The sequence below is a fragment of the Lagopus leucura genome, unplaced genomic scaffold (assembly GCF_019238085.1).
Source record: "Lagopus leucura isolate 7727_CA_CO unplaced genomic scaffold, USGS_WTPT01 Super-Scaffold_73, whole genome shotgun sequence".
NCBI classification, from domain to species: Eukaryota; Metazoa; Chordata; class Aves; order Galliformes; family Phasianidae; genus Lagopus; species Lagopus leucura.
Genome location: NW_024962252.1, coordinates 26,425,435 through 26,450,207, shown reverse-complemented (window position 1 = coordinate 26,450,207; position 24,773 = coordinate 26,425,435). Strand labels below are relative to the sequence as shown.

General features: G+C 36.0%; 1 protein-coding gene across 4 annotated transcripts in view; it reads left to right on the top strand.

Moving 5' to 3' along the window:
* The window catches only part of ME1 (malic enzyme 1), a 156,500-nt gene that overhangs the window by 32,397 nt on the left and 99,330 nt on the right, over window positions 1-24,773 (top strand). For all 4 annotated transcript variants that reach the window (XM_042881691.1, XM_042881674.1, XM_042881666.1 and 1 more), the window contains 2 exons: window positions 8,652-8,785; window positions 14,955-15,104. In XM_042881691.1, coding sequence (XP_042737625.1) covers window positions 8,652-8,785; window positions 14,955-15,104 — 284 coding nt within the window. The remainder of the gene's footprint in view (window positions 1-8,651; window positions 8,786-14,954; window positions 15,105-24,773) is intronic.

The window sequence follows — 24,773 nt, the reverse complement described above, 5'->3', positions numbered from 1 at the left end:
TCTCACCAGCTCTCACCAAAAGACTTTTATCGCAACTCTGTATAACAACTGTATCACAAGGGACAAGAATAGTAGGGGAAAAGGTTAGAAATTATAGTTGATGCTGAAACATGTAGCAATGTGCCAGAGAGCAATATTGGTGTACTCACATTAAAAGTAATAGGATGGGTATCTCTACAGATCTTAACACTAACACAACTGTTCCCTGAGTGGTATCTCAGATTCAGGTACTGCGGGAAAGCTGCAGAGGTCTGTGGTTTGGGAGGTGGAGGTTGGGAGTTCTTTCTCCTTATCTGCTGCAGTTTGCAAATGACATCAGGTCTTCAAGATTATTTGAAGTCTACTTTTAAGGCTCCTAGCTCTGATTAAAAGCATACAGATCCAGTTCTTGCAATTTTGGGGTTACTTTGAGCTTAAGCATTTTTGTAATAATATGAAGGATTCAAAGTAAGATGATTTTAGTGGGACACATGGATTGGGAGTCAAAAGGACATTTGGAGTTTGATGTAGTGTCTCACATATCATAGAATCACAGAATAACCTGAGTTGGAAGGGACCAACAAAGAACACGAAGTTCAGCTCCTGAATCCACACCTAAAATTTAAACCCTTTGTCTGAGATGATTGCCCAAACACTCTCACAGAATAACACACAATTGAAGGGCTGGAAGGAACCTCAAGAAATCATCAACTCCAACCATGTGCTCCTTGAACTCCGGCAGCTCAGGGCCATGTCCACTGCCCTAGGGAGCCTGTTCCAGGCCCATGGCCCTGTGGTGAAGAATCTTTTCCATGCCCACCTTTTCCTAACCCCCACTGTCCCTTTAGGTCCCTGTAGCTGTCACCAGGGAGTGCAGCTCAGCACTTGCTCTCATGAGGAGCTGCAGGCTGCTGTGAATCATCTCCTCAGTCTCCTCTGCTCTGGGCTGAGAATCCAAGGGACCTCAGCCATTTCTCACTCACCTTCCCCATCTTCACAGCCTTCATTTGGATGCTCTATATTAGTTTTATGTTCTTCTTATACTGTGGCTCCCAGAACTGCATGCAGTTCTCAAGGTAAGGCTGCACCAGTCAGAACGGAGTGGGACAATCACTTCCCTTGAAGAGGCATGTAGGTGACTAGGGCTGTTTGAGGTACACAGGAGTGCTGTGCCTGGTGTTGTGCCTGATTTCCACCTGTTGCTGTTCAAGCATCCCAAGTCTTCTTGAAATTGATTTACAGTTGACATCATTGCCATAATAAGCTATGTCATGTTGATATCTCTGGTATCTTAGAACCTGTAACAGTTGGCTCTTACATGTGCACATCTAAATTTGGTTTGTAGGCAATACAGTTATTGGAGCCTAGGGTGAAATTTGGATTAGTGATTGCAAGGTGTCTTTTCTAGAGTGAGTTGGATCATTCTTTATCAATACTGTATATTGTATAATTGCAATAAGAGGATAGGTACCTAGATTGCCTATAAACATCTACGTTTAATGTTTAAGTCTAGATTATGTCCCATCCCTAATTATACCACAACATGCTCTGTATTTTTATACAGTATTAACTGATGGCTTGTTTTACTCTTCAACTTCTTAATCTCTGCTGTTTGTGCAATCACAGTCTTAAAGTGAGGAGAGGTTATGCAATGTGAAAAGATTTTACTGTATATGTCTGTGTATAATAAGACAAATATGTACCAAAACTTTCTTAAAATAATTTTGATTACCTTCTTTCAGGTAACTGTTTACAACAGATTGAAGGAAGATTGCCAAAATAAGAATGCAATGATGTGTCATTTCTAATGTGCTAGCCTGAATCATGCGCATATGAAATCCCCATTACCAGCTCACTGCGAGGCTGCCAAGCTGCCCACACATTCCCATGATGAATTTGCCAAGAGAAGCCTGATCTCCTTTTAGCCATCTGCATTTGTTTTGAGTCATAAGGCCTTGGATGTGTTTATTAGCTACTGTATTTATCTGTGGTTTATTTGTTAGAAGCTGTTTGTGACTTTGGTTTCAGTTTCCCTTGGTGACATGACTTTTTAAGTTTGCATTTGAAAATCCAATGGACATAGAATTGAGCTGTGACTATAATTCAAGTCTCCTGACTTTCCTTGAAACTTGAAGTAATTTGATGTGCAATATGCTTTATGTTTATTGTCATATTGTCATATTGTCAGGAGTCATAATGTCTATTATGACTCCTGGAAAACAATAGTGACATTGTAAGTGCTAAATATCAGAATATAGCTCTTCAACTTAGACATGAGCTGCATTTAAAAATATGCACCAAATCAAATCCATGCCCCTTGACATTTTATAGTGGAAACGAGGGTAGTTTCTTCTTTTTTTTGTGTAATCAGCACTGTCCCCATCAACTATAGTGCATCGGTTGCCTGAGGGTTGCAAAACAGGATTTGTATTTTCATATTCAGTATTCATGTCTGAGCTTCATGAAAATGATATTTGGCACAGGTATTGCTTTCCTGAGGTCCAAACAATGATCCTAGATAACAGAAAAACATTGCTTGAGTTGCAGCTTATTCCTTCTTTTTAGCTATAGTGGCACTTTGTGACTGCTCTGGCCTAACCTGCAGTTTGAAGAAGAGAAATTAACTCAGATATCAGAAATAGTTGTCTGTGCACCTGGTATTTTGTGGCAATCATGACAAGAATGTTGAAAGAAACTAACAGGATCATCTTTAGCTATACTTAGTAATCCAACCTAAATGTCTTGCCATGAACCACATCTGTTTTTAGAAGAATAGGTTTATTACTCAGCGCATCTCAGAGTAATATTCTCTGCTTCCTGGGGTGTTGTCCCTTTAAACAGTTTTCGATATGGAAAATCTAGAGTATTTTTCTGCTTTCTCCAAAGTGCAAAGTGAAAGGGAAAAACTTCTAAATCTTCATTTTTGATTGCACATAGGGAATTTCTTTAAGTACAAATAATATAAAATATTACAAAGGGATTTGCAGATCATCAGACTCTTAAACAGAGCTTAAAATGCTTGAAAATTCATGTGTGCCATATTCTTTTATGGAAATTTTAATAAAGTTATTTGAATACCTAATATTTACAGGAAAAAAAGAAATTCTCATCTTAGAGGGAAGCACAATCTGTTGTGTGCTTGGAAATGTTTTTATTTAGCACAAATCCAGCTGGACTATACGTATATTATGCTGTTTTCTCAGCCTATGAAGTCCTCCTTAAAATAAAGCAAAAGAAAATTGCATTTGTTTTGACTTGGATTCTTCCCTAACAGCACTGGTGTAGTATGAGAAGCCAAAATTATGAAAGGCAAAAGCAGGAGCAGTAAAGGATTTGCTTGAAGAGTTTTATACATACTAAAGTTTAAGTTTTCCAGAGAACCACATCTCATTCTGTTGAACTTTTGGAGACAAACCTGTGCATAAAATAGTGTGAGCAATATGGGATGTCCTGGGACTGGCAACTAATAGTGACATACCTGAGAAATCTTGAGGAAAATCTTTTCTCTGGTGACTGGAAAATGTTTTTAGTTCTTCACCCAGAAACTTCTCATTTTATTTTCCTTTTTTGTTTTCTTTTATTGTTATTATTTTTTAAGATACGCAATGGCAGGGTTCTGTCTGTAGGCACATTTCTTCAAAGAAGTGATTCAAATCTTTTCGCAGATTTGTGTTCCATGCAGCTGTGGGCTTTTCTCTGCACACTGTGTGCCAGAATGCTTGTGCTCTGCTCTGAGTTACCGGCTTTTCCAGCAGCAGGCTGCAGGCGGTGGCTTGGAGCCAGCTCTGCTCCTTCCAGCTGCAGCCACAGATGTTCTGCATATCTGCATCCCTTGGATTTGAGTGGTTCTTTCCAGATACTGTTGAAATTAGTTCACTCTTAACATTGTGATACATGGAAAGATCTTTTAATTGAGAGGGTTTTTTTTTTTACTTTTTCTTGGCTCTGAGACAGTGATCAACTGTTGTTTGCTGTCCCCAAGATATTTTAGAGATTGTGATTTTTATCTAGTAGTATCTTAGATCAGCAGTCCAGAAACTTTTTCTTGTAAAGTAAATGGTACTTCTAGATACGTTTTCTTTTTAGTTTCCTCTTCATTTCTTCCTTTCCCCTTGCACATATCGTTTATACTCAACTACTTGTGCTGTCACTTGAGTTCAGATGTTAGTGTTACAGGTTGTCTTCTGAGTTTCAGGGATGACTTGAAGTCTTACTGGGCTTTGTTTGCTATGACCAGAAGCTGAAGAAAGAGTCACCACTTCTGAGACCCTTGGATGTGAGCACGGTTTCATCTTTGAAGACAGCATAGTCCTACATGCTGAAATGTTAAGAGTTGTGTACAGTGAGACCTGCAGGTGGAGATAAGCCTTTTTTTTCTGAATGGTTTATAAAAATGGGCATTTTGGCCTACTAGAACAAAAGAGTACTAGGTCTTTAAAGAAACTGAAGGAGAATGTCTGAGATGAACATTCTGTTGAGGTAGTTCTGGCTACCCACTGATGGAGCTGAATCTCATAAGCACATAAACAGCATGCGCACATAATTTTGGTGCACTTTTTCTTAAGGAGTTTATGTAGTCTTTGGAGTCTAATTTGTGTTAAAAGAGAACTTGTCTCTTTGCTGACTGTGAACTGAGACTGAGATAGCTCTTGAAATGTTTTGAATGTGCTCTCTGTCTCCTCAAGCAGACCATGTCAATTTGGTTGAAAGCTGGTGCAAAAACCTGTTTGATTCAAAGTGGTGTTTTTCTGCTTTTCTGTTATATGGCTGCTACTGAACAAGGAAAGTGATGTGTAATTGCATGAAAATAAGCATGTAATGGCATGGATTGTGGGAAAGCATAGAGGCTGGGTGGAGAACGTAGGCAAGAGCTGAGTTAATAAACTGATAAAGATTAAATAATAAAATAATACTGAACAATGTGTATTAATATAAATAATTGCTACAAGTATTGCACAACATTGCAATCTGAGTAATGAGTTCAGAATTAAATGTATTTGCAATGAGTTGAACTTCTTGAAGATGAAAAAGAGAAAAACAGACACAAAAAAACTTTCTGCAAAACTGAGAGTAGGAGCTGTGTGTAAGGAGCAATAAAGTTTAAAAAAAAAAAAAAAGCCAATTCTGCCAAATGATTTGTGAGAAAGGCAGGTAATGAGATGGATGAGGAAGAACTCAAGGTTTTACCAAAGCCAAATTAAAGATGCATATGAGACAAAAGCATTTAAGACTTCAAAACTCTTACCCATGAGACTTAAACATAACTCGGTTTCTGATTATGATGGTATATATGTTGCCTTCTGAAGACACAAAGCAGTGAACAGAAGCAACAGAATATAGGTAAAGTTTAATGCTTACAGTTGCAGTCAATTCATCTTATGTTATTTTTTAGATTGCCACACTACTGTTCTTCTTGAACAAATTATTTGTAATACAAAGTGCAAAATGAAAATGTCCACAGTTCTATTATGGTTGAGCTACATTTACAGGTTGGAAGCCTGCCCCATCCAGGTGTGTGCACAATTAGCTCTCTACAAGGAGCATGTAAACCACGCTGAACTTAGAGCACTCTCTGCTGGATGGCTGGGAAACAACACTTCAAACATAATTCTGAAGTAGAAAACTGAATATGAAAAACTAGTACAAGAAATCCAAACCTAAGCCACAAAATGTATGTAGACTGGCTCACCCTATTATAAGAAGATGAAACAGTGTATGAGAAGTGTACGACCTTCTCATTAAATCGTCATGCAATGTGTTTCAATCATAATTATTTTATTGTAAGCATATAAAGTAGCAGAGAAAAAGGGAACTAAAGTTTCATCTTATACATTTGAAAAACTCATGATATCTGTTCTGAAGAAGAGTATACAAGTAGAGAATTTTAAAACCATGTGTAACGTAGTAGGTATAGATGAGTGCTGTGTTTTTGAAGTACTGCCCAAAAGAAATTAACATTTACTGTAGGAGCTGTAGCAACATGTGGAAAATATGCTATTCCAAGATGAAACACTTTTTTAAAAGGGAATTTGGCAAGATGCAGTAACTTTTCTTGTGTCTGTTTTAAAATATAGTTTCCATCAAGAATGCAAATTGTAGAGTAGTAATTAAAGTTCATATCTTATTCCTAAATGCGAAGGTAAGAAGAAACACTAAAACTGAAGGTAAGCACAAATCTTTCTTCCAGAAGAATCCTCTCTAACTGATACAGGAGAGGAGGAAAACAGAGGATAATTGGCTTGCCACTTTTTTGTCAACACTGATCCACTGAAACTGTGAAGCTCTCTTAAGTCCAGTAATTTGGAATTGATGCTGAAGGGTGTGTGCACATGAGTGTACATGCACAGCTTTTATGTATTTCCTGGGGCAAAAAAAGTCTACTGAGGATAGAGAAACCAACTTTGAAACCCTTGAGGAGTGTTGACTTCTTATTTTTTATTGGTCTTTCAAAATGTAATGGCAGGTGAAGTCACTCATGGCATGCAGGGACACAAAAAAAGTAATGTTGGATCAGGAAAAAATACAGCTTTTGAAACCCCTGAATACCTGCATGCATGGAAAGCTGTAGCAAAATGATTGTTAGCCTTTACTAAACTTGTTTTCACTCACTTTCTTTGTGTGAAATGAGTATATTTAATAATCCAGAGTTGTTTGGCATTTTGAAAAGTTTTTGTCATGAATTTTTCTTTTCCTTGTTTTGTGGTCATCTTTGTGCTTACGGTAACAACTCGGTTAATGGCATTTTAGTGCAGACTGAACAAAATGTGTACCATCTAAATGCAGATAATATGTAGATAGTGATGGAATTGCTGTTTTTTTGTTTTGTTTTGTTTTCAGCCAGCTATGATATAACTACTTGAAAACTATTTTGATGAAAATTAGTATAAAAAGCATGGAACAGTAAGAGGGAAAAACAATTTTGTAGTTTATTTCTGTTCTGTCAAAATAAGTTCATTTCTGAAAATGAAAACTTGTCCGTATAATCAAACTGTCCAGTATCAACACATCATCTTTCATCACTAGATGTTGTATAAAAGGCAGTAATGGTATTGTGTGGAGGACTGTGAATCTGATCTCATGATACAACACCAGTAGGGAGGGGTACCTTTGGCATTTGCAGTTGCCTTCTTTTTTTTCATCATTTTTTCACCTGCTGATTCTAAGGGTGAAATGAACAAAGACATTTTGAAATTATATTTATAATAGAAGTGAAGGTACCATAGTAGTATTTATTGTCCACAAGAGAATGAATGCAAAAAACATCACATTGTTCTTTTTCCCTCTCTTGTGCCATGAGAACACCCAAGGTATTTCCTTATTTTTTCTCTTTTTGGAAGAACTGAAATGTTTTGTGTGTTTTGTACAACAGGTGTAGAAGACTAGGCAACTGTCTGATGGCTCATTTATTTTTACTGGTATACATATATACATATACATATATCCTCTTGTTGAGTGATAAATGCTATCTAACCTCGTATACATATTACAGAGATAGTACATTACAGCAATTTTTGATGTAAACCTAGAATGAACGCCTGCAGAACTGCAAGGCATGCTCCAAGGTTGTAAGAAAGGCGGGCGGGATTTAAGGAAATGGGACAACGTGTTGGTGGAGCCTCATGTAGTAGTTATAGTGTGAAGCATGTATTGATTTGATAGGTCATATATAGAAGAAAACCCTATCATGTTCCTTTTTATCTCCCAAATCTGATTTCACCAGCAGTCTTCTCTGGCTGCAGTTACTATAACAAAGTAAAACTTCAATGTTTAGGATCCTTGGTATTGATATACTACACACACAATCGTCTTTCTGCTCTAAAGGCATAGTATTTCTTTCAATAGCCTGAGTAATTTCTGAAATATATTTCTGAATATATTTCTGAACATATTTTAGACAAACATATCTCATTATAAGAGCAGATTTTTGCCAGATATTTGGCTGTCTGCCAATCTTTAAGCTGCAAACATTGTATTTTATGACTGTCTATTTAACATACTAACTACTTTTTAAAGTCTTCTGGATGCTATGAGTCAGTCTGTAACAAGATTCTTCTTACTGTAGCTGAATGCAAATTTGAAAAACAAAAGAAATTTGGATCTGAATATATACTAAACTCAGAATGGCCCTGTTTCGGTTGAGTTCTGGATCAACCTCTTTGACTATAAAAAGAGAATGAGTATTTCGTTGTACTATGGCATTCTGTTAAAAATTCATGTGATCACCTGATTTTTACCTGACATTACCCAGATCTTGAAAAACTTTCAGATATTAAGATCATAATGTTTAAACTGAAATGAACATTATCCATGCTTTGTGTTCAGAAGAAAGCCAAACAAATAAGTGTTTAAGAACATTCATTCACCTTTCAAAACCTGTGAACTGCTGTTCTGTAGTTGAGCTGTAGTTTAATAACTTTGCAGGGAATAATACTGCAATGTTGGAAGATTTTAATTCATTCTGTTCTTGAATGGAGCTATTGCACTATGCAGGAATGTTCTCTTGTATTCAGTAATAAACTTTTTTTCCAAAATAATTTTGTAACTTTTAATTATGTTTAGTATTAAATAGATTATTTTTCTGATGGTGACTTGTGTTATATTTTGCTGAAGAATTCTATTGAAAGATATCTCTCCATCTATCTCTCTCTTATTTGTATATATATTTATTGCAGGGCATGGCTTTTACCTTGGAGGAAAGGCAGCAACTGAATATCCATGGACTGTTGCCACCTTGCTTTCTCAGTCAAGATGTCCAGGTTTTGACTATTCTTAAGAATTTTGAAAGACTGGCATCCGACTTAGACAGGTAAAATATGGCTGTAAAATTGGAACCTAATTATGAAACGTAGTCCTTTTTTTCTCTGTGATGGTAGATGAGATGAATTTTGAGCTGTTGCTGTCAAAAATTGAGAACAATTAAGCTAAACTCAACAACATCTGTTCCTGTATATGGATACGTATGATTACAAAATATATAAAATATCTAAAGCATTATAAAACTGTTATGTAATATAGGTTTTTAAAGAACAAAACTGAGACGGGGGGAAGGATAGCATTTAGGAATACTCATTTGGTAAAACTACATAGGTTACAGCAGCATTCCTCTGTATTTTTCCCCTTTTCTCTGACTTGGCATGTCTTCTTATCTTTATAATAACCAGCAGCTAATAGATACCTGTCTATTGGTGTCTATTTGAAGTCCCCATAATGTTTGTTTTTCATAGAGGCAAAATACTAGAAGCATGCCCTTCCTTGTCTGTGCAGAAGACATGATTGCAGTACCTTTTCTGCATTAGCTAGCATCCAGTGATTTTAGGGAGAGAAATATCAGTTATCAGAGTAGTAACCTCTCAGGCTAGAATGATTAAGTCTGAGTCTCTATGTATAGCATAACATAAACTGTCACAGAGCCACGTCCTTTATGCACATATATTACCATAGCAGTTAGCTTCTTCTGTCCTTATGTTTCCATTTCCTCCTTAACTCTTCTGTGAAGAAGTGCCTTCGTTACAGGACAATACAGTTGTTTGTTTCTACTTGACCTGCTATATTTTCTATTCATCTGTAACTTAAAAGCAGGTAGAAAAGCCTTTTATACCATATTACTATGTGTTTCTTAACTTGCAAGGAGCTTTTGCTCCTGGTTCAGGTTACAGGAAAAAGAAGCGCTTGTACTTCTCATAACAACTTAGATGGAAAGCTGCAGATTTAACTATGCAGAATGCAAGAGGAGACTAGCCATATATACAAATCTTAATTCTCTACTTTTCAACCGAAATTTTTTGACATTTTAATAGCCTTTTTCTTTTCTGCCAGAAAAAGAAGAAAAAAAACCACAAAACAACTGCCAATTCTATATGATAAATCATTGAAAATTTGAATGCTGTGCCATTTCAAACATAAAAAATCCACAATATACCCATCACTTGATTGCAGTGGTCTCCTACAACCATAGGAATAGTTAGCAGAATGCTTACTTTGTTACACTAGAAGAAAGGAAAGAGAAATCTATCTGACACTAGATGCCAGGAAGCAAAGATGAATCCAGGCTTTTCTCTGCTCTCGCTGACCCTGCCTGGTGCAGGAATATGAGGCTGGCAATCTCCAGAGGGGCTTTACAACCTCAGCTGGTAACACGGATCTACAGCAGCTATGTAATATGCACTGAATAACCCTTGATCAATGTAAAATTGGGAAAATTAAGAACTTAAACACTTAAGCACTTAAAATTATATAAATTAAAAATGCGTAAATCCACAAGACCCTCTGTAAGAAATCACATATGTATTTTATGTATTCAGACCCAGCAGTTCTGAATTGCTTCTTCATGTCATGCTATGTGATAAAGAAATATATGAATTATATTGTAGAGGTGTTTTCTTCAGTTTTTAGCAAAGTAAAAACACTTGAGTGGTAGATGTATAGGTATGTATTTCATGGAAGCATAGAACCTGTCCTGTCACTGACACCAGAGAGCAGTGCACCCTGTGAAGAGTGGTTGGCTGCCAAGAGGTCTTCCTTTAGCTCCTCTGCTCTGGGCTGAACAAACTGACGGAAAACTTGGTAGTATTGGCATGCAGAAGACGCTTCCTTTACAGATTACGAACTTGGGCTTCTTTTCAGAGGTGTTTGTGTGAAAAGAAGATGTTTTTGTGAATTGAGTATGAAAAGCTTGTGCGTGCAAAATGTGATTTGCAGCCATTTGTATGTGTCTGCAAATTTTATTGGAGTGTCAGTAGACGCCATGCCCTGCAAACATGCACACTACACATCTGTGAGCTCAGAGCCATTTTTTAAATTAAAAAAATACTGTCCTTCAAGGCTCTATGTTAATTCTGGTCTCCTGTAGTCACATTCATGTTGAAATATATTAAAAGGAGAAGGAAATGTGATCCTGCTTCTGTATTACTACTTGAGTCCTTGATAGAGACTGTTGGGAAACTTTGACTGTTTTAACTGGAAATTGAAAGACAGTCTCAGCGGTACCTGTAGAGGAAGCTATTCAAGGACAAGCTTGTATGAGAGCACACATCTGTTGCCTTCTAGTGAAAGCAAAGATAAGAATTCTAGACAAAAAGTTACTTCTACTTCTACATACTGCCAGCATGCATCTAGTCTTCTTTCCCATAAGAGCAGTGGTTGAGAAGAGAGAAAGGGACGCTATTGTTTTACTCCTGAAACTAGAATTTGATCGTGGGTGTGTTTTACATCCCAGTGCAAAAGATTACGTATGTGCATTTGGATATGACAGTACCAGATGCTACTAAATGCTTCAGATAGAAGAGTATTATCTGATGAAACGTGTGCTGTGTAAGACAGTGCTGTACACTGGCAGGATTGTAGTCTGCTCTGGTTTTGATTGGAAAACATGTTTGTGCAAATTCATAAAGCAGAGCAGATAGTACCATGGCATTACATTTTTTGGCATGGCTGATATTCCTTTGCTGACTTGCAGTGTGGAATTGCTGTGTTCTGAAATACCACAAGTTCATATACAAGACGAATGTGAAACAGAAGCAAGTACACTGCCCGGTATGCTTGGCAAAAAAAAAAAAAAAAAAAAAGCCAGTAACAGAAAATAATTCTGCTCCTCTAACTTAATGTGGAAAAGCTGCAATGAATTCTACAAGTAATATGATTTCCCCCCCGTATGTTCCTAATTGTCTTTATTTTTGCTACATACTGACACTGAAGTCTTTGCCCTTTAGACAGACATATGTTCTATCAGAGCTTTTCTTTCTTCAGTTATAGTGTTAAAAATTTTACTGAACATGTTAGCATAAGGAGAGGGTCCAGAGGTTCATTTTTTTTTTCCCAAGAATATTGTATATTTTTATTTTTTTCTTTAAGTTCACTGTTTAAATAACACTGACATTGTTAATTTAAAGAAATCTATGTGACTTTACACAAGTTATACAAATTATGCATACACATATATGTATATTTCTTCCAAGTTTCCTTTATTTTCTCTCATGTCTTGCAAGCTAAGGGCAAACAAATGCTATTGTTTTTTGTTATGTGTTTGCTTATGTTATTCTATGTTATTCCATTTCAATGTGTAAAATGAAGGTCAACAGGGCACATGTAGACTAAATTATCCTGAGAAATAGTCTAATTTTCCAGTAGCTACATCAGTTTTCCTTTGGTTTTTTGGATGGTATTTGGTTGTTATCCGTTTATTGTTTCAGTAATTGATTCTAATTTTAACAGAATCATAGAATCATGGAATGGCTTAGATTGGAGGGGACCTTAAAGCCAACTCAGTTCCAGCCCCCTGCCATGGGCAGGGCTGCTCCCTACCAGCTCTGTCTGCCCAGGGTCCACCCAACCCTGCCTCAAGTGCCTTCAGGGATGGCGCATCCACAACTCTCTGGGCAGCTGTGCCAGTGCCTTATCACTCTCTGAGTAAAAAATTTTTTCCAAAAAAATAGCCTTAATCTCCCCTCTTTTAGCACTGAAATAGCAATCTAGCACTACAGATTCTTAGGTGAAGTGAAGGCAAGGAAGCAGAATGACATAGGAAAAATGTGAATACTTGGCAGTCTCCACTGCCTTCCTTGCCAGTTCTTGGTTTTCTACTTTTGAACCTTTTCCTTGAAATCTTTGTTCATGACTCCTTGTATGAGAACAGATAGTATTTTTCTCCCTTTTTATAGCACAAACGATCATTCTCAACATTTTATTGCTCGTTTTCACTATGTTTTTAATTACATGTGGTCTTTAGTAAAAGATTCCATGAAATACTTCATTTTAAATGTATCTTTTTTAAAACACAATGCTGAAAACTTCTTCATGGTTTTAATTCTGTAGATTACTTGGATTTTGCTAAGAGATGCACAGTGGTTGTCTAATGCCTTATAACGAACACCACATTGAGGATGAGAGATTTTTGGTTTTTCTTCTTAAAAGGAATTTCTCTGAAAGCTGGAGCTCATAAGAGAGTAGTTTGAGGAGATATTTTATACCCACAGAAAATCAGCCTTCTAATCAAAATTGCTCTTATCTAGAAATATTTTTCTTCTGATAATAGCATCTATTATGCTGATTTGGATATGGCCAAATACGCAATATTTTAAATATGATTTTATTTACTGTGCTATTATTATCTTTGTAATTTTTTAATCATATCCCAAATATGAAAGTGGTATAATAAATGCAAATAAGAAAATCAAATCCCAATTTATTGCTCAAGGACAGAAAAAACAGAATGGAGAATTTTAGCAAACAGAATGGCAGCCCTTGAAGAAGCTTTTAAAAAACCTTTTAATTTACTCTGTAAAAGCTTTCTTTACATTTAAAATACAGAATTGCTCAGAGTAATTAGAAAGGGCAATGAAAAGGTATTTTAAAATTTTAAATATTTGCTTCTCATTTTAAATAAAACTGGTAAAAAGAAGAAAAAGCATACGGGCAACTTGTTCACATAGCTTGCATGAATGCTTGTAGTCTCTGATACAGTGCAGGCCTAAATACACCTGATAGTCTCTAACACCACTTTGATATCCTCTGGAAACAAATGAATGCCCTCAAATGTATTTACAACTGTACGTAAAGGAGCTTGAATTTCATGGTAAATGTTGGGATAATCATTCTCAACTGAAAGGTTTTAATAAAGAGAGTTCTCCCGGAATACAAGGAGATTGAAAGACATGCCATGTCATGATAAAGTGCTAGGAAAATTAAAGGTTGTAAGGAAATGTACTAATATGAGGGAAAATTAGTATACATGTATTTGCAGCTGAGAACTGCAAGCGTAGGGTATAATTTAACCCTGGAAAACATTCAAAACTTCCATGTAGAAAGGAAGATTAGGATATCTCATGATGATAATATTTAGAGTGCATGTTCAACATTTTGGTTTCAAAATCTTTGTCTCTATGGAGGCCAGAACACCCTTAGTAACACAAGGTATTTAACTGGTTTGCCTCTTACTCCTGCCACATCACTGCAGTCTCCTCTTGCCAAAGGGGCTGCACTGACCATTTGTATTGGACTTGTTGAATACTTCTTTAGCTGATGGATAAAGCTGAGCTTTAACAAAACAGCTGAATATTAGCTAAATTACTTAGGTTCATCAGATTCCAAAATATCAATTTTTCATGAACTGACCAGACTTGTACCTAAGAAATAGTTGTGTAACTTGAAGTCAGTAGAAATGAACACTCTCATTTGCAGTGTCATACCCAGTGATCCTGGCTGGGATAATGAGTAACTCAGTATTTATTCAGAGTTAGAGTGATGGTAGTCAGAAGTAGACCAGAATAAGTAAGATATTTTTTCATTCTCATTTTTCTGATGTTTTAATATGGAATTTCTGCTTACGTAAATCTAAAACTTCTTCAAATGCAATCCAAAATTGATTTCTGTTAGGAGACAAAGAAAAAATTGTAGATTTCATCACAAAGATAAAATTCAGTGTTGAAAGATATATGTCAGCTCTGTTTTTGAAAGCTTCGTCCTGCAGCATACCAGTAAAGTATTTATTTGAAGTATTTATCTGGTTTGGGGAGAATTTGCTATGGAGGCAAGAGAAGAAAAAGCTGTATTTTCTAGTTTTTTTTTTTGTTGTTGTTTTTTTTCCTGCAAGTGAGTGATTTTGTTTAGTTTTTCTTTTAATAACTACTCAATTTCAAATGAAATAGTTTATATGTACAGTTTAGGTTCTGAAAGACTAAAAATTATCTTGCATTGTAATGTTTTATACCTGGAGCTCAAGTTTAACTTCCTGATGGTGTAGAATATGCCAACACTGTGATCTTCTCGGCTTCTCTCTGTCTCAACCAGTTAGTTATCCTTTATGTCTGAAATAGTATTGTCTTTAAGACAAACAGGAATTTAAATATTCTAGGCAGGAGACTAAGAGGCTGTTGCTTTACAAACATGGCTTTAACTAATTATCTGGGCACCTTTTTGTTTCTGAATTTACTTCATATATTCCACTTGATGCCTGCCTAATTATATCTAATTCTCCACAGATATATTCTACTAATGAGTCTTCAGGATCGAAATGAAAAGCTTTTCTATAAAGTGCTGACTTCTGACATTGAAAAGTTCATGCCTATTGTTTATACTCCCACTGTGGGACTGGCTTGCCAGCATTATGGTTTAGCATTTCGGAGGCCAAGGTATGTAAGTTTCAAATAAAAGTAACTGTATCTTATTTTTTCTTGGCAGATTTTTGCATGGGGGGTTCTAACATTGCTGAATGTAAGCCAAAACTGTAATAGTTGAGATAAATCAAATTAAACTTCTGGTCTACATTGAACAATCATTTGTGTTGCATTAAGAAGGTAAATGCTTGTTTTAATTGTGTTAAACATGGATACATTTTTATTCTCGTTAACTTAATTTGACTTCCTTGCAATCCAAGCTGCATGTTAGAACACTATAAAAGAGTGGATAATTTATCTTAAATTTGTTTTATCAGTCTTAAGAGTATTGGCTTTTACCTATCTATTTACATTATAGGTGTTCTACATACACACACATATATGCAAATAGAATGCATACAGTCTAAGGGTTTGTTAAGTGTGTATGCATGAACATAGAAATAATAATCCTCAAAGCACTTGTCTCACTGCCTGATAATTTGTGGTTTCATAGGCTACTGGAGTGCTTTTATTCTATATGTGGCATCTGCTTTTTTGGAGTGATAGGGAAGTGGTATGAAAGAGATGTAATTTCTGTCTACTTCTGTTTAATTTTATCTCTTGAACACCAGCCCACAGAGTCTGAGATTTATGGTGGTTGCTATTTGAGAACGTTGTGTGTACCAGCAGTGCGTTCAGACTTTAGGGCCTGTAGAAGTTGATAATGTCTATAGTGAAGGCAATATTTTTGCTTCAGTCGGAAGCAGTTCCTGAGGCAAGACTAAAGGAACAAATGGCTGCTGACATTGTCTTCAGCAGGAGGTATTTGAGGTACAAGGCTTAGGGCTTCAAGGTTTTGTTATTAATGTAAAAATCATTTTGGCCTTGTGACTGAATGAGTCACGACCATCTGTCCAATTACACAATACAAAAATTCCCACTTCTATAGAGAGAAAAAAGTTCAAAAATACCTCAAGAATGCTTGCTTAAACCTGTTTAGCAATCTGTGGCTTTTAGGTGCCTCGCCTAGAAAGAGAAGTCATCTTTTTTCACATCAGTATTATCAACATGGTAACTTTATTGGCCTTCCAGAAAGTGCTAAATTTGCTGATATAGATTAAATATAAAAAAAAAAAGAAGTTATGTTCTTTAGTGAAAATTAGCAAATTCACTTCTTAAACTATTTCATTGCTTAAAACCACTTATGTAGTTTCCTTAACCTTTTAGCCTAAAAAATTATTTATAGGACAACCTGCTATTTACTATTTGATATTTTTTCACTGCAGTTCAGCAGCTAATGAATGAATGATGTTTGAAAAAATATGAAGTAACTTTTCACTGACACGCCTTTCGGTATTCGGATGTATTCTTGAGCTACTGAAATCAGCCTTGGCTGTATTCAAGTGTCTACTGCTTTCCCAGCTACATGTGAGCTTTGTTTTTTATGACTGACTGTCTTTAGAGATGTGAAAGATATTTATAAAAGTCTGTTTTGTATCTAGTCCTGCTGGATTGCCTCACCGCTGTCAAATAAGTGTTTTAGTGACTCATTTAAGTAAAGATGGCTGAAAAGCATCGGCAGTTTTCTGAATCTCATAAGAACCTCATAAAATTTGTTGTTATTTTTTGTTAAGAAAGAAGATCATCAGCCAAGTCGGATGTTTACTGTTCCTCTGCAATTCCCAATAGTTACGTTCACGGTGGCTTACTTCCTACTCTTACATTCCCCAAGCATTCAGCTGATTCCAGTGTTCATCAGAGGTCTCAGAAGAAAAGTCTGTAAAGTGTCCCCTTTGGCACATTCTTCGCTACTTAAGAAATACCTATGTCTTGTCATCTTCCACTGCATTCTGTTAGATATACATATACATATACATATACATATACATATACATATACATATACATATACATATACATATTTTCCCCCTAGAGAAAGCTTGTTGTAAATTATTCCAAAGCTGACTGTGAAAAGCAATCAACTTTATTTGGCTATATTCTATAGTGTGGCTCATTTAGTATTAAGTATTATATCCCTCATAAGTAGCACCTTCTGTAAATTGAATTTGCAAAGAACAAATGGGCATTTCAGTTAGAATACAAAAGGAAGAAAAGAATAAAAGATAAGCAATTTAGTCAACTTTAATCATTCATACATTCATATCCTTATATTATTATAACACTGAAATTTGCAAGGTAATATCTTCTGTGTGTTGTGTTGTGAAGTGAGCTTAAAACTCCTGCTTCACAAGTTATGTATTCAGTCAAGGAGTTAAGGAAAAATAGTTTAAAGTTAAAAGATATGTGTCTAGTGGGATCACTGAATGAGATCATCATTTGTGCCTCCCTTGCATGTTTTTAGAAGACTATATTGGCCCACAAGATGTACTTAAAGTTACAGAAGGACACTGTGGCTAAGATGAGATGTTTTTCATCCTGAATCAGTATTTTGCAATTGTAGAATGAACATTCTTGGCTGGTTAGCTGAATGTGTGATTAAGCAATATTTCTCAAGAAAACCAGCTGCAAAATAACTCCATTCGCTGTTTTGATGCTCATCTGGATAACTGAACACTTGTTAGTAAAATTAAAACTCTACTCAGAATTGCATTCCTCACTGGGAATATTTAACTTCACCAGTATAATCAATCCATCGGTATAGTGAGCAAGCATGCAATGTTCTAGAAACCAGCAGATCTGGTAGCCAGTCTCTAACAATTGAAGAAGATGAGGGAAGATGAGGCTCCCGTGGGGGTTGGTCAGTGAAGGAATATAGACCTCTATAAGAATTCTCCCCGCTCTGTGTGATATACTGTAGGCATATACAGGGATTTAAAAAATGTACAGATAAATGTTTTAAAGGCTTATGCTGGGAATGTAGTGAGGTATCTCAGAATCCCTATGAGGTAATTTCTGGTCAAGAGTTTCTACCTTTCATTAAAGTAAAGTGTTCTTTAATTGAACAAAGCATGTACATGATACAACTTTTGCTGAACTCACCAAGAAACAATTTATTTCTATAATTGGTTTTCTAAAATACAACAGTGTTTTCAGTTCCTTTATTCACCCAGAAAATATAAATACGGGAAAGTTCAATGGAAATTTCCTCTAAGAGTCCAAAATCAACTTTTTACATAGTTGAGAGAACACCCAGGAGCTTCAGATTCTTGTGTAAACTTAGTGTTCGGAGAGGGGAGGAAAAATTGGCAAGTATTGCTATGTTGAAGACTTGGGATGTTGATAAAATGTTAGGTGACTCTTTATGTATTTCCATTCCTAGAAGGAAAAGTCATTTCAAATACAGAAAGAGCTAGCCCCGGCAACTATTGCAGACACACAGGTGTGTCAGAACTCCTCAGGAGTAATTTATTGAGGCAGTCGTGCTGGTAAGCTGATTGGGGGCAGCTTTAAAAGTACCTAAATTGAAATTGATACTGCATATTGAATACTCAGATACTGTCACATAAGAGGCAAAGTATGTCAGCCTGAGCTTATTTTTTTCCCCCTTTTCTTCCTTGTTACATATATGTATAATTAGGTCTTCCCCGACTTCTAGGTACTTGTTCAATAAATTCTTCTCACAGAGGTTTTCTTTTCTAATAATTCATTCACCATTGCCCTTTTTCTTGTTTTCCTTCTTTGTATGATTAGAAAAAGGAAATCTAAATTTCTTACTCTCTCCAGGTCTAAGCATGATTACATTTTGAATTGATTTTTAATAAGTATTTTAAAAATGTGTTTGGTTTAGCTCTTTTCATATTTTTGAAGAACACTTCGAATATTACTGGTGGTTGTTATCTCCCATATTTCACAGAGCAATTTGGTATGTCAACTATTTAGCTTATAAATGCTGATGTTGTACTTGTTTGCCACTATATCGAAGTGTCCGATTGATCCAGCACATACAAATTTGAGATTGATTTCTTTCTTCATATTTCTCAAATGGAATGTATCCTTTTACATTTATTGCATGCATTTACAGATGTACCTTATTGTATGAGTTTTTTTTTCACTGATACACTAATGTTTACCAAACACATTGAAATTCTCAGCTGCAGGATAGTGTACTTTTTTTTTAATTTTTTTTATGAGGGAATAGAATTAGAGAGGATGGAAATATTTGTCTCCTGTGACAGGGCTTACAAAATTTTAGAACTTGGCTGCAGAGTTGCAGTGTGTTTGCCAGAACAAGATTGAGTCTTGCAGTGCATTTAATAATTTTATCACAGTTTTTAATGAGTTTTTCACTGGAGACTTAATTTTATTTTTTTGTTAATTCCTTTGGATGGATGCCTCTGAAATCCAAGTCTCTTCAGAGACAAGACATGACTTACAGGAGGCCAAAAACCTGTCAAGTTCTCCTGGATCACAAGAGCCAATAAAGTTTAGTTCCTGGAGCTTCCTTGGGAATGCCTGTTTCACTCACGGATATGTGCTATTTTCTTGATTGAGACCAGAAATTCTGGATTCCTTTAACATAATATCTTCACCAATATAACTGCCCCATGGATTTTTCTGGGCATCTAGATGGTTTTTCCTAGGCAAAACAGATTTATTTTGAGCCATTATTAATCTGATTGTTATTCTGAATAATTATTTTAGTAGCATCTTCACTTTGTAATAATCAGTACTTTTATAGCATAAAATTATATTAAAATTTTATTAAGTTACAAAGCCACTTAAGAATTCTTTTCTATTAATTGAGCTGAGCGCAGCTGAATATTTAGGGCAGTCTCTGAAACTGAAATATGTTGTTACAAAGACATATCAAAAGCAAGATCCTTGTTTGAAAATAATATATTGGAGTTCCATTCTCCAGCAAGTGCTGGTATGGGCTGTATGTGTTAACAATAAGGGCCAGATGGCAAGCTGTTCTGTAACATTATAACAGATAATTAACAGGGCTATAGCACTTCTTCTAATTTTATACAGTCTTTCCGTTATTGGCTTCAAGTGTCCACCAGTAATGATAATTGCAGCCCATCACAGAGCACTTTTGAAGTAAATGTTGGTTTGTCATTTTCACTTTTGTCTCTTGTGAAAGTGACAACTGTTGACATTTTCCAGACAGCTTTCCTTTCTTTTTTTACTTTTTTTTTTCTTTTTGAGCAGCCTTTCCACTGAATTAAAACACCATAACACCTTCATGGCACCCTGTAATTCTACTCTTTGGCACAGTTCTGGTCTTCTCTGTTACTTTCATCAAGCTAAAACTTAGGTTAGTATACTATTGCTTCCTCAGCTCAAAAGTAATGCTAATAAATTCTCCCAGTGTAACATTTTGCCATACTCTGAAAAGCTGGAAAAAGAGAATTAGCACACGATGAGAACGTTGAATTTCTCTCTTCTACTAGACTGTCTTCTAGAAGATACTACATGGGATTGTGCATAAAACACACGGGGTGTGTTTCACTTAGTCTGTCACCAGCCAATAACTCTGCAGAGGGAGTTGTGACAATCTTTGCATGGAAGATGTCAGTTGGCCTCATTTTGGTCTTAAGAGTGCTGTGTAAATATTAAGCCAATATCTGAGTCTAAGAAATAGATGAATGAAAATAGTTTTACCTTGACTTTGAAAATACTAGGATAAAGGATTAAGTTATATGTATGTAGCCATCTGGTCTCTCTTGAACTGCATAGGATTCATGACTTTTGCTAATATGTTGACAGTAGGTTTCACCATTTAGTTATCCTGTGAATTTTTCTTAAATTTTTACCTTAGAACAGAACCATTAATGATAACTTATGCTAAACTGAAAATATACAGTCCTGATCTAATATTATGAAATATAATATCCTCCATGTGGTGTTTTTCTATGCACATAGTGCTTGTATGTAGGCTTTACCTACAGCTATAGTGGATGGATGGGATTTACAGAAGTCACACTTTGAGATAGTCTTTTATTTAAGTCTTGTATGAGTTGAAGCTTTCATTGTTGTTAGTTTCTTCCTACTCTCAAGCTGCATAGATGATTTTTTATGCATGTGATCTTGGGAATTCTCATCACGATCATAAAAGAAACTTTGTCCCAAAACATCACAAGCATGGAATTTTTGGCTTTCAGCCTAAGTTTGTACCTCTTGATGGTGTATTGCTCTGTTTTTTCTGGAGGGAGAACATCTGGGCCATGAGTAGAAGGAAATGAGGCCAGCGCTACTCAAAACATGACTCTCAAAATGTTTGGCAGCAGTCGGTGCTGGATCATTTTATTTCTCCTCTTTACAGTTTTCTGAGAAAGCCTTAGGGCCCTTCTATAGCACCATCCTTGGTGGTTTCTCTTCAAGGGTGCCAGAACTAATGCACTGGCCTTACATGTTTCCCTGTCCATGTCTTTCTCAAAATCCTGGATATTTCTAGGGGATTCCTTTTCTCAATTGGTTCATAGTGTTGTACTTTACACTTTCCCATCACCTCTTGTGAGAGATTAGTGTAGAAATTTCCCTCTCCTCCATAAATTTGAAGGATTCAAATTTCTCTTTTCAAGGGCATCTGAACTCAGAGACAGTGGAAACTTCTATGGATTTTGATGTATTATGATTATCTTCCTCTCTGTGCATCCTACTAAAAGACTCCTCTGAAACACGGAATTTCCTTACTCGTGCTTTTTAGCATATAGGAAGGACAGTTTTTTGTGACAATTTTTAATGTGGTGATTCCCATTTGGGTTGTTAAAACAGTCATTTTGCAGATCTGTATGCAGGAAACTGTGCAGAAATACAGCTTACATTTCTCTGACTGATCTTTTCTCCCTAGTGCCAATACCGTATAAAAAGTAGGCTGCATGTCAACAAATTCACTATAGATATATGACTGCCTTTTTAAAAGAGTGGTTTTCTTTCAACAAATTATAGATTCCTATTAACAATTAGTATGTGCACCAATATATAACCATGTTACTCTTCAATATCTTTCTCCCCCCCCCCCCAAATCTTCAGGGAGCTTTTAACTTTGTGCCAACCCACAATACTGTCTTCTGGTTATAAGCTTCCACATTTCCCAAAGTTGTACATTCCTTAATAAAATGTACAGAGATTTTATTTAGTTTTATGCCTCAGATTGGCCCAAGTCTTATGAGCTATACTAATTCATCAGGTAATGCTGTAAGGAAGAGGTCTACTTACTGGCTCTGTCCTACTCTGATATTTATCGAGCACATTTTTCTCTCAGTGAAACAGCCTCTGTCAACCTGCCAGATTTATACAGTGCCCTAACTGTCAACATCGTTTGGCCCTGAAGCAAATTTTTTGAGAGCCGCTTGCTTCAATAAGGGAATCATAACTTTCAGTAGACAACACTTTTTCAAGGACAGGCTATCAAGCTCTGAGCAAACACATCAGCCTGAAATCTCATGGAAGTTTTTTTGACAATTTTTCCTGGGACTGTATAGTTTGTGTTGCTTTGTTTGTTTGTTTGTTGTTAGAATTGACAGTGCTCAAGCTTAACTTTCTGTTCCTTTTACGGACCCTTTTTATTAGTTGCTTCAGGAGGAAATACAAAAGTAGTTGAATGTTGAGTAATTATTTGTTATTAGACAATTTTTTAGTTATAAATATTTTTATAATTATTTTTATTTCTTATTTTTATATTTATTGTTTTATTTATAGGAATAAATACATACGCTATAAATAATAAGTACGCTAAAAATAGGCTTTTACATACTGGGAGTCTTAGTCTTTCATTCCAAAATACAAACTCAGTTCTAGTGCTATTGATTTGGTTAGTCCACAAGGAGGACTGAAGAATGGTTCTTGGTCTTCAGGACGCTTATGTCCCAGTCCAGATATTTATTCTAACAAAAATGTTTCTGTTCCCATGAAATAGTCCTGTCTCTTGAAGTCATCAAGGAATCCTCCAGAAGAGTTATCCGTGACTGTTAGACACTTAAGACTGCAAGAAATACCAATGTCTTCCTTTGAAACCACCTGTCATCCAGAAAAACAACTCTTAGTTAATTTGATGAGTATCACATACATACAAGCACTCTTCATCAGACACAGAAAACTAGAGATCTCACCTGACTAAGTGCTTTGAATTGATACAAACTGTAGGAATTTCCCATTATGTGTCTTCACAGAACCACTTCTGTTATCTGAATCCCATAGTATGCCTAGAATCCTGTATCTCGATTTAATAAGGATCTCTTCTGACTTGTGTAAACAAATATCTTCTCTGGTGGAAGATCCCATGTAATATCTGCAAATGGATGCTACGTTATCTATTCCTGTTGTGCAGAATTGTAGATATGGTTTCCTCCCTTCTGGACTGAGTGACACTGAACAGTCCTGAAGTTGTGGCCTGCAGGTAAGCATAGCCTGCATAACAGTAGACAGGTACTCTGCTGTCCTAGCACATTTAGAACAACACAGATAACTGCCAGGTTGTACACCATCAGCAAACAGAAGAGACCAAGATTTTTTCATCTGTTTTAGAAATAGGAACATGAAGTATCAGGTGCTCATATCTAGAATCTGCTAATGCCTTTGTGGGTGGTCTAGTAAGGTCAGATCCTTAAAGACAGTGCTTAGGAGAAAGAGAGATAGATCACTCATACTGGTAGCCTCATCATAAAGAAGGTAACAGAGAAGAAAAAAAGAAGTTTGTGGATGCAAATTCCTTATCTTGAGCACTTGAATTTTTTTGGCCTTTGGATGTCCTGAGGATCAGCTTTGCACCTAAGTGTCACTAACTCTGTAATGGCTTTCAGGGAAATAATGTGTTAATTTTAATCTTCAGAAATGTATTTAGTAATAAGGTATTTCTGCCATATGTTGTCCTGGAGCTCTGGCCACCATACCATCACCTATGACTTATACTATTTTGCTCTTAGGCTTCTCTCTAGTGCAATGTAACTGATTTGCTGTGAGATATGAGGCATTTCAGTGCAGCTAAATACAGACAGGAACTACAAAGTCAGAAATTACTTCACTGTGTGTGGGGGGAAGCCTATTTTTTGACTAAAAGACATTGGAAAAGGAGGATAAGGCACAGCTTCCTTATTGAGACTTTTGTTGATATTGAAGTGTGATAGTTTCAGTGTTAGGCATACTTAGCCTTTTTGTTTGGCAAAACAGGTCTTTTTAGATTACATACATTACTTTGCGCTGCATTGAGGCATCAAACAGACATTTTATCACAGAAAGGGGACGATAACTGCCCAGATGTTATGAAGTAGTTAAAATGAAATTTCTTTATATCAGTGTGTTGTTTCTTGCACATCTACGCTACAATGTCTTCTGTGACATCTTTGCTGTATATAGTAGATACCTGTACTAACGGCTATTTAACATTTTCATTGAACTTACTGTTGCAGAGGAGTTACAAATTGTAGATGAGAGTCCTTCAGAATACATAGAAGGGGGTACTCTGAAACCCTCTGGAACATATTATGCAGAATTGCTTAGCAGGGTACGTTTATGCCTAGAGAAACACTTACAGAAGAAGATCTGCTACATTTCTGTGGCTGTTCTTGGAGATATGAAGAGTGGTCTCTTACGCATTTATTTGTGTTGTTTTTAAGCTTGCAATTTATTGCTTGAGAAGCACTGAGAAAAATGTGTGTGCTTCTTTCTTCCTTCCTAGGACTGTAGAAGAGAAAGAGCTACTCTAGCTATCAGTGAGATAAAAAAGAAATGATATTACTGCCTGTGTTTATAATATATTTGTATCATATCTTTGCTACATGAGCGTATAGCAAAGATCTACTAC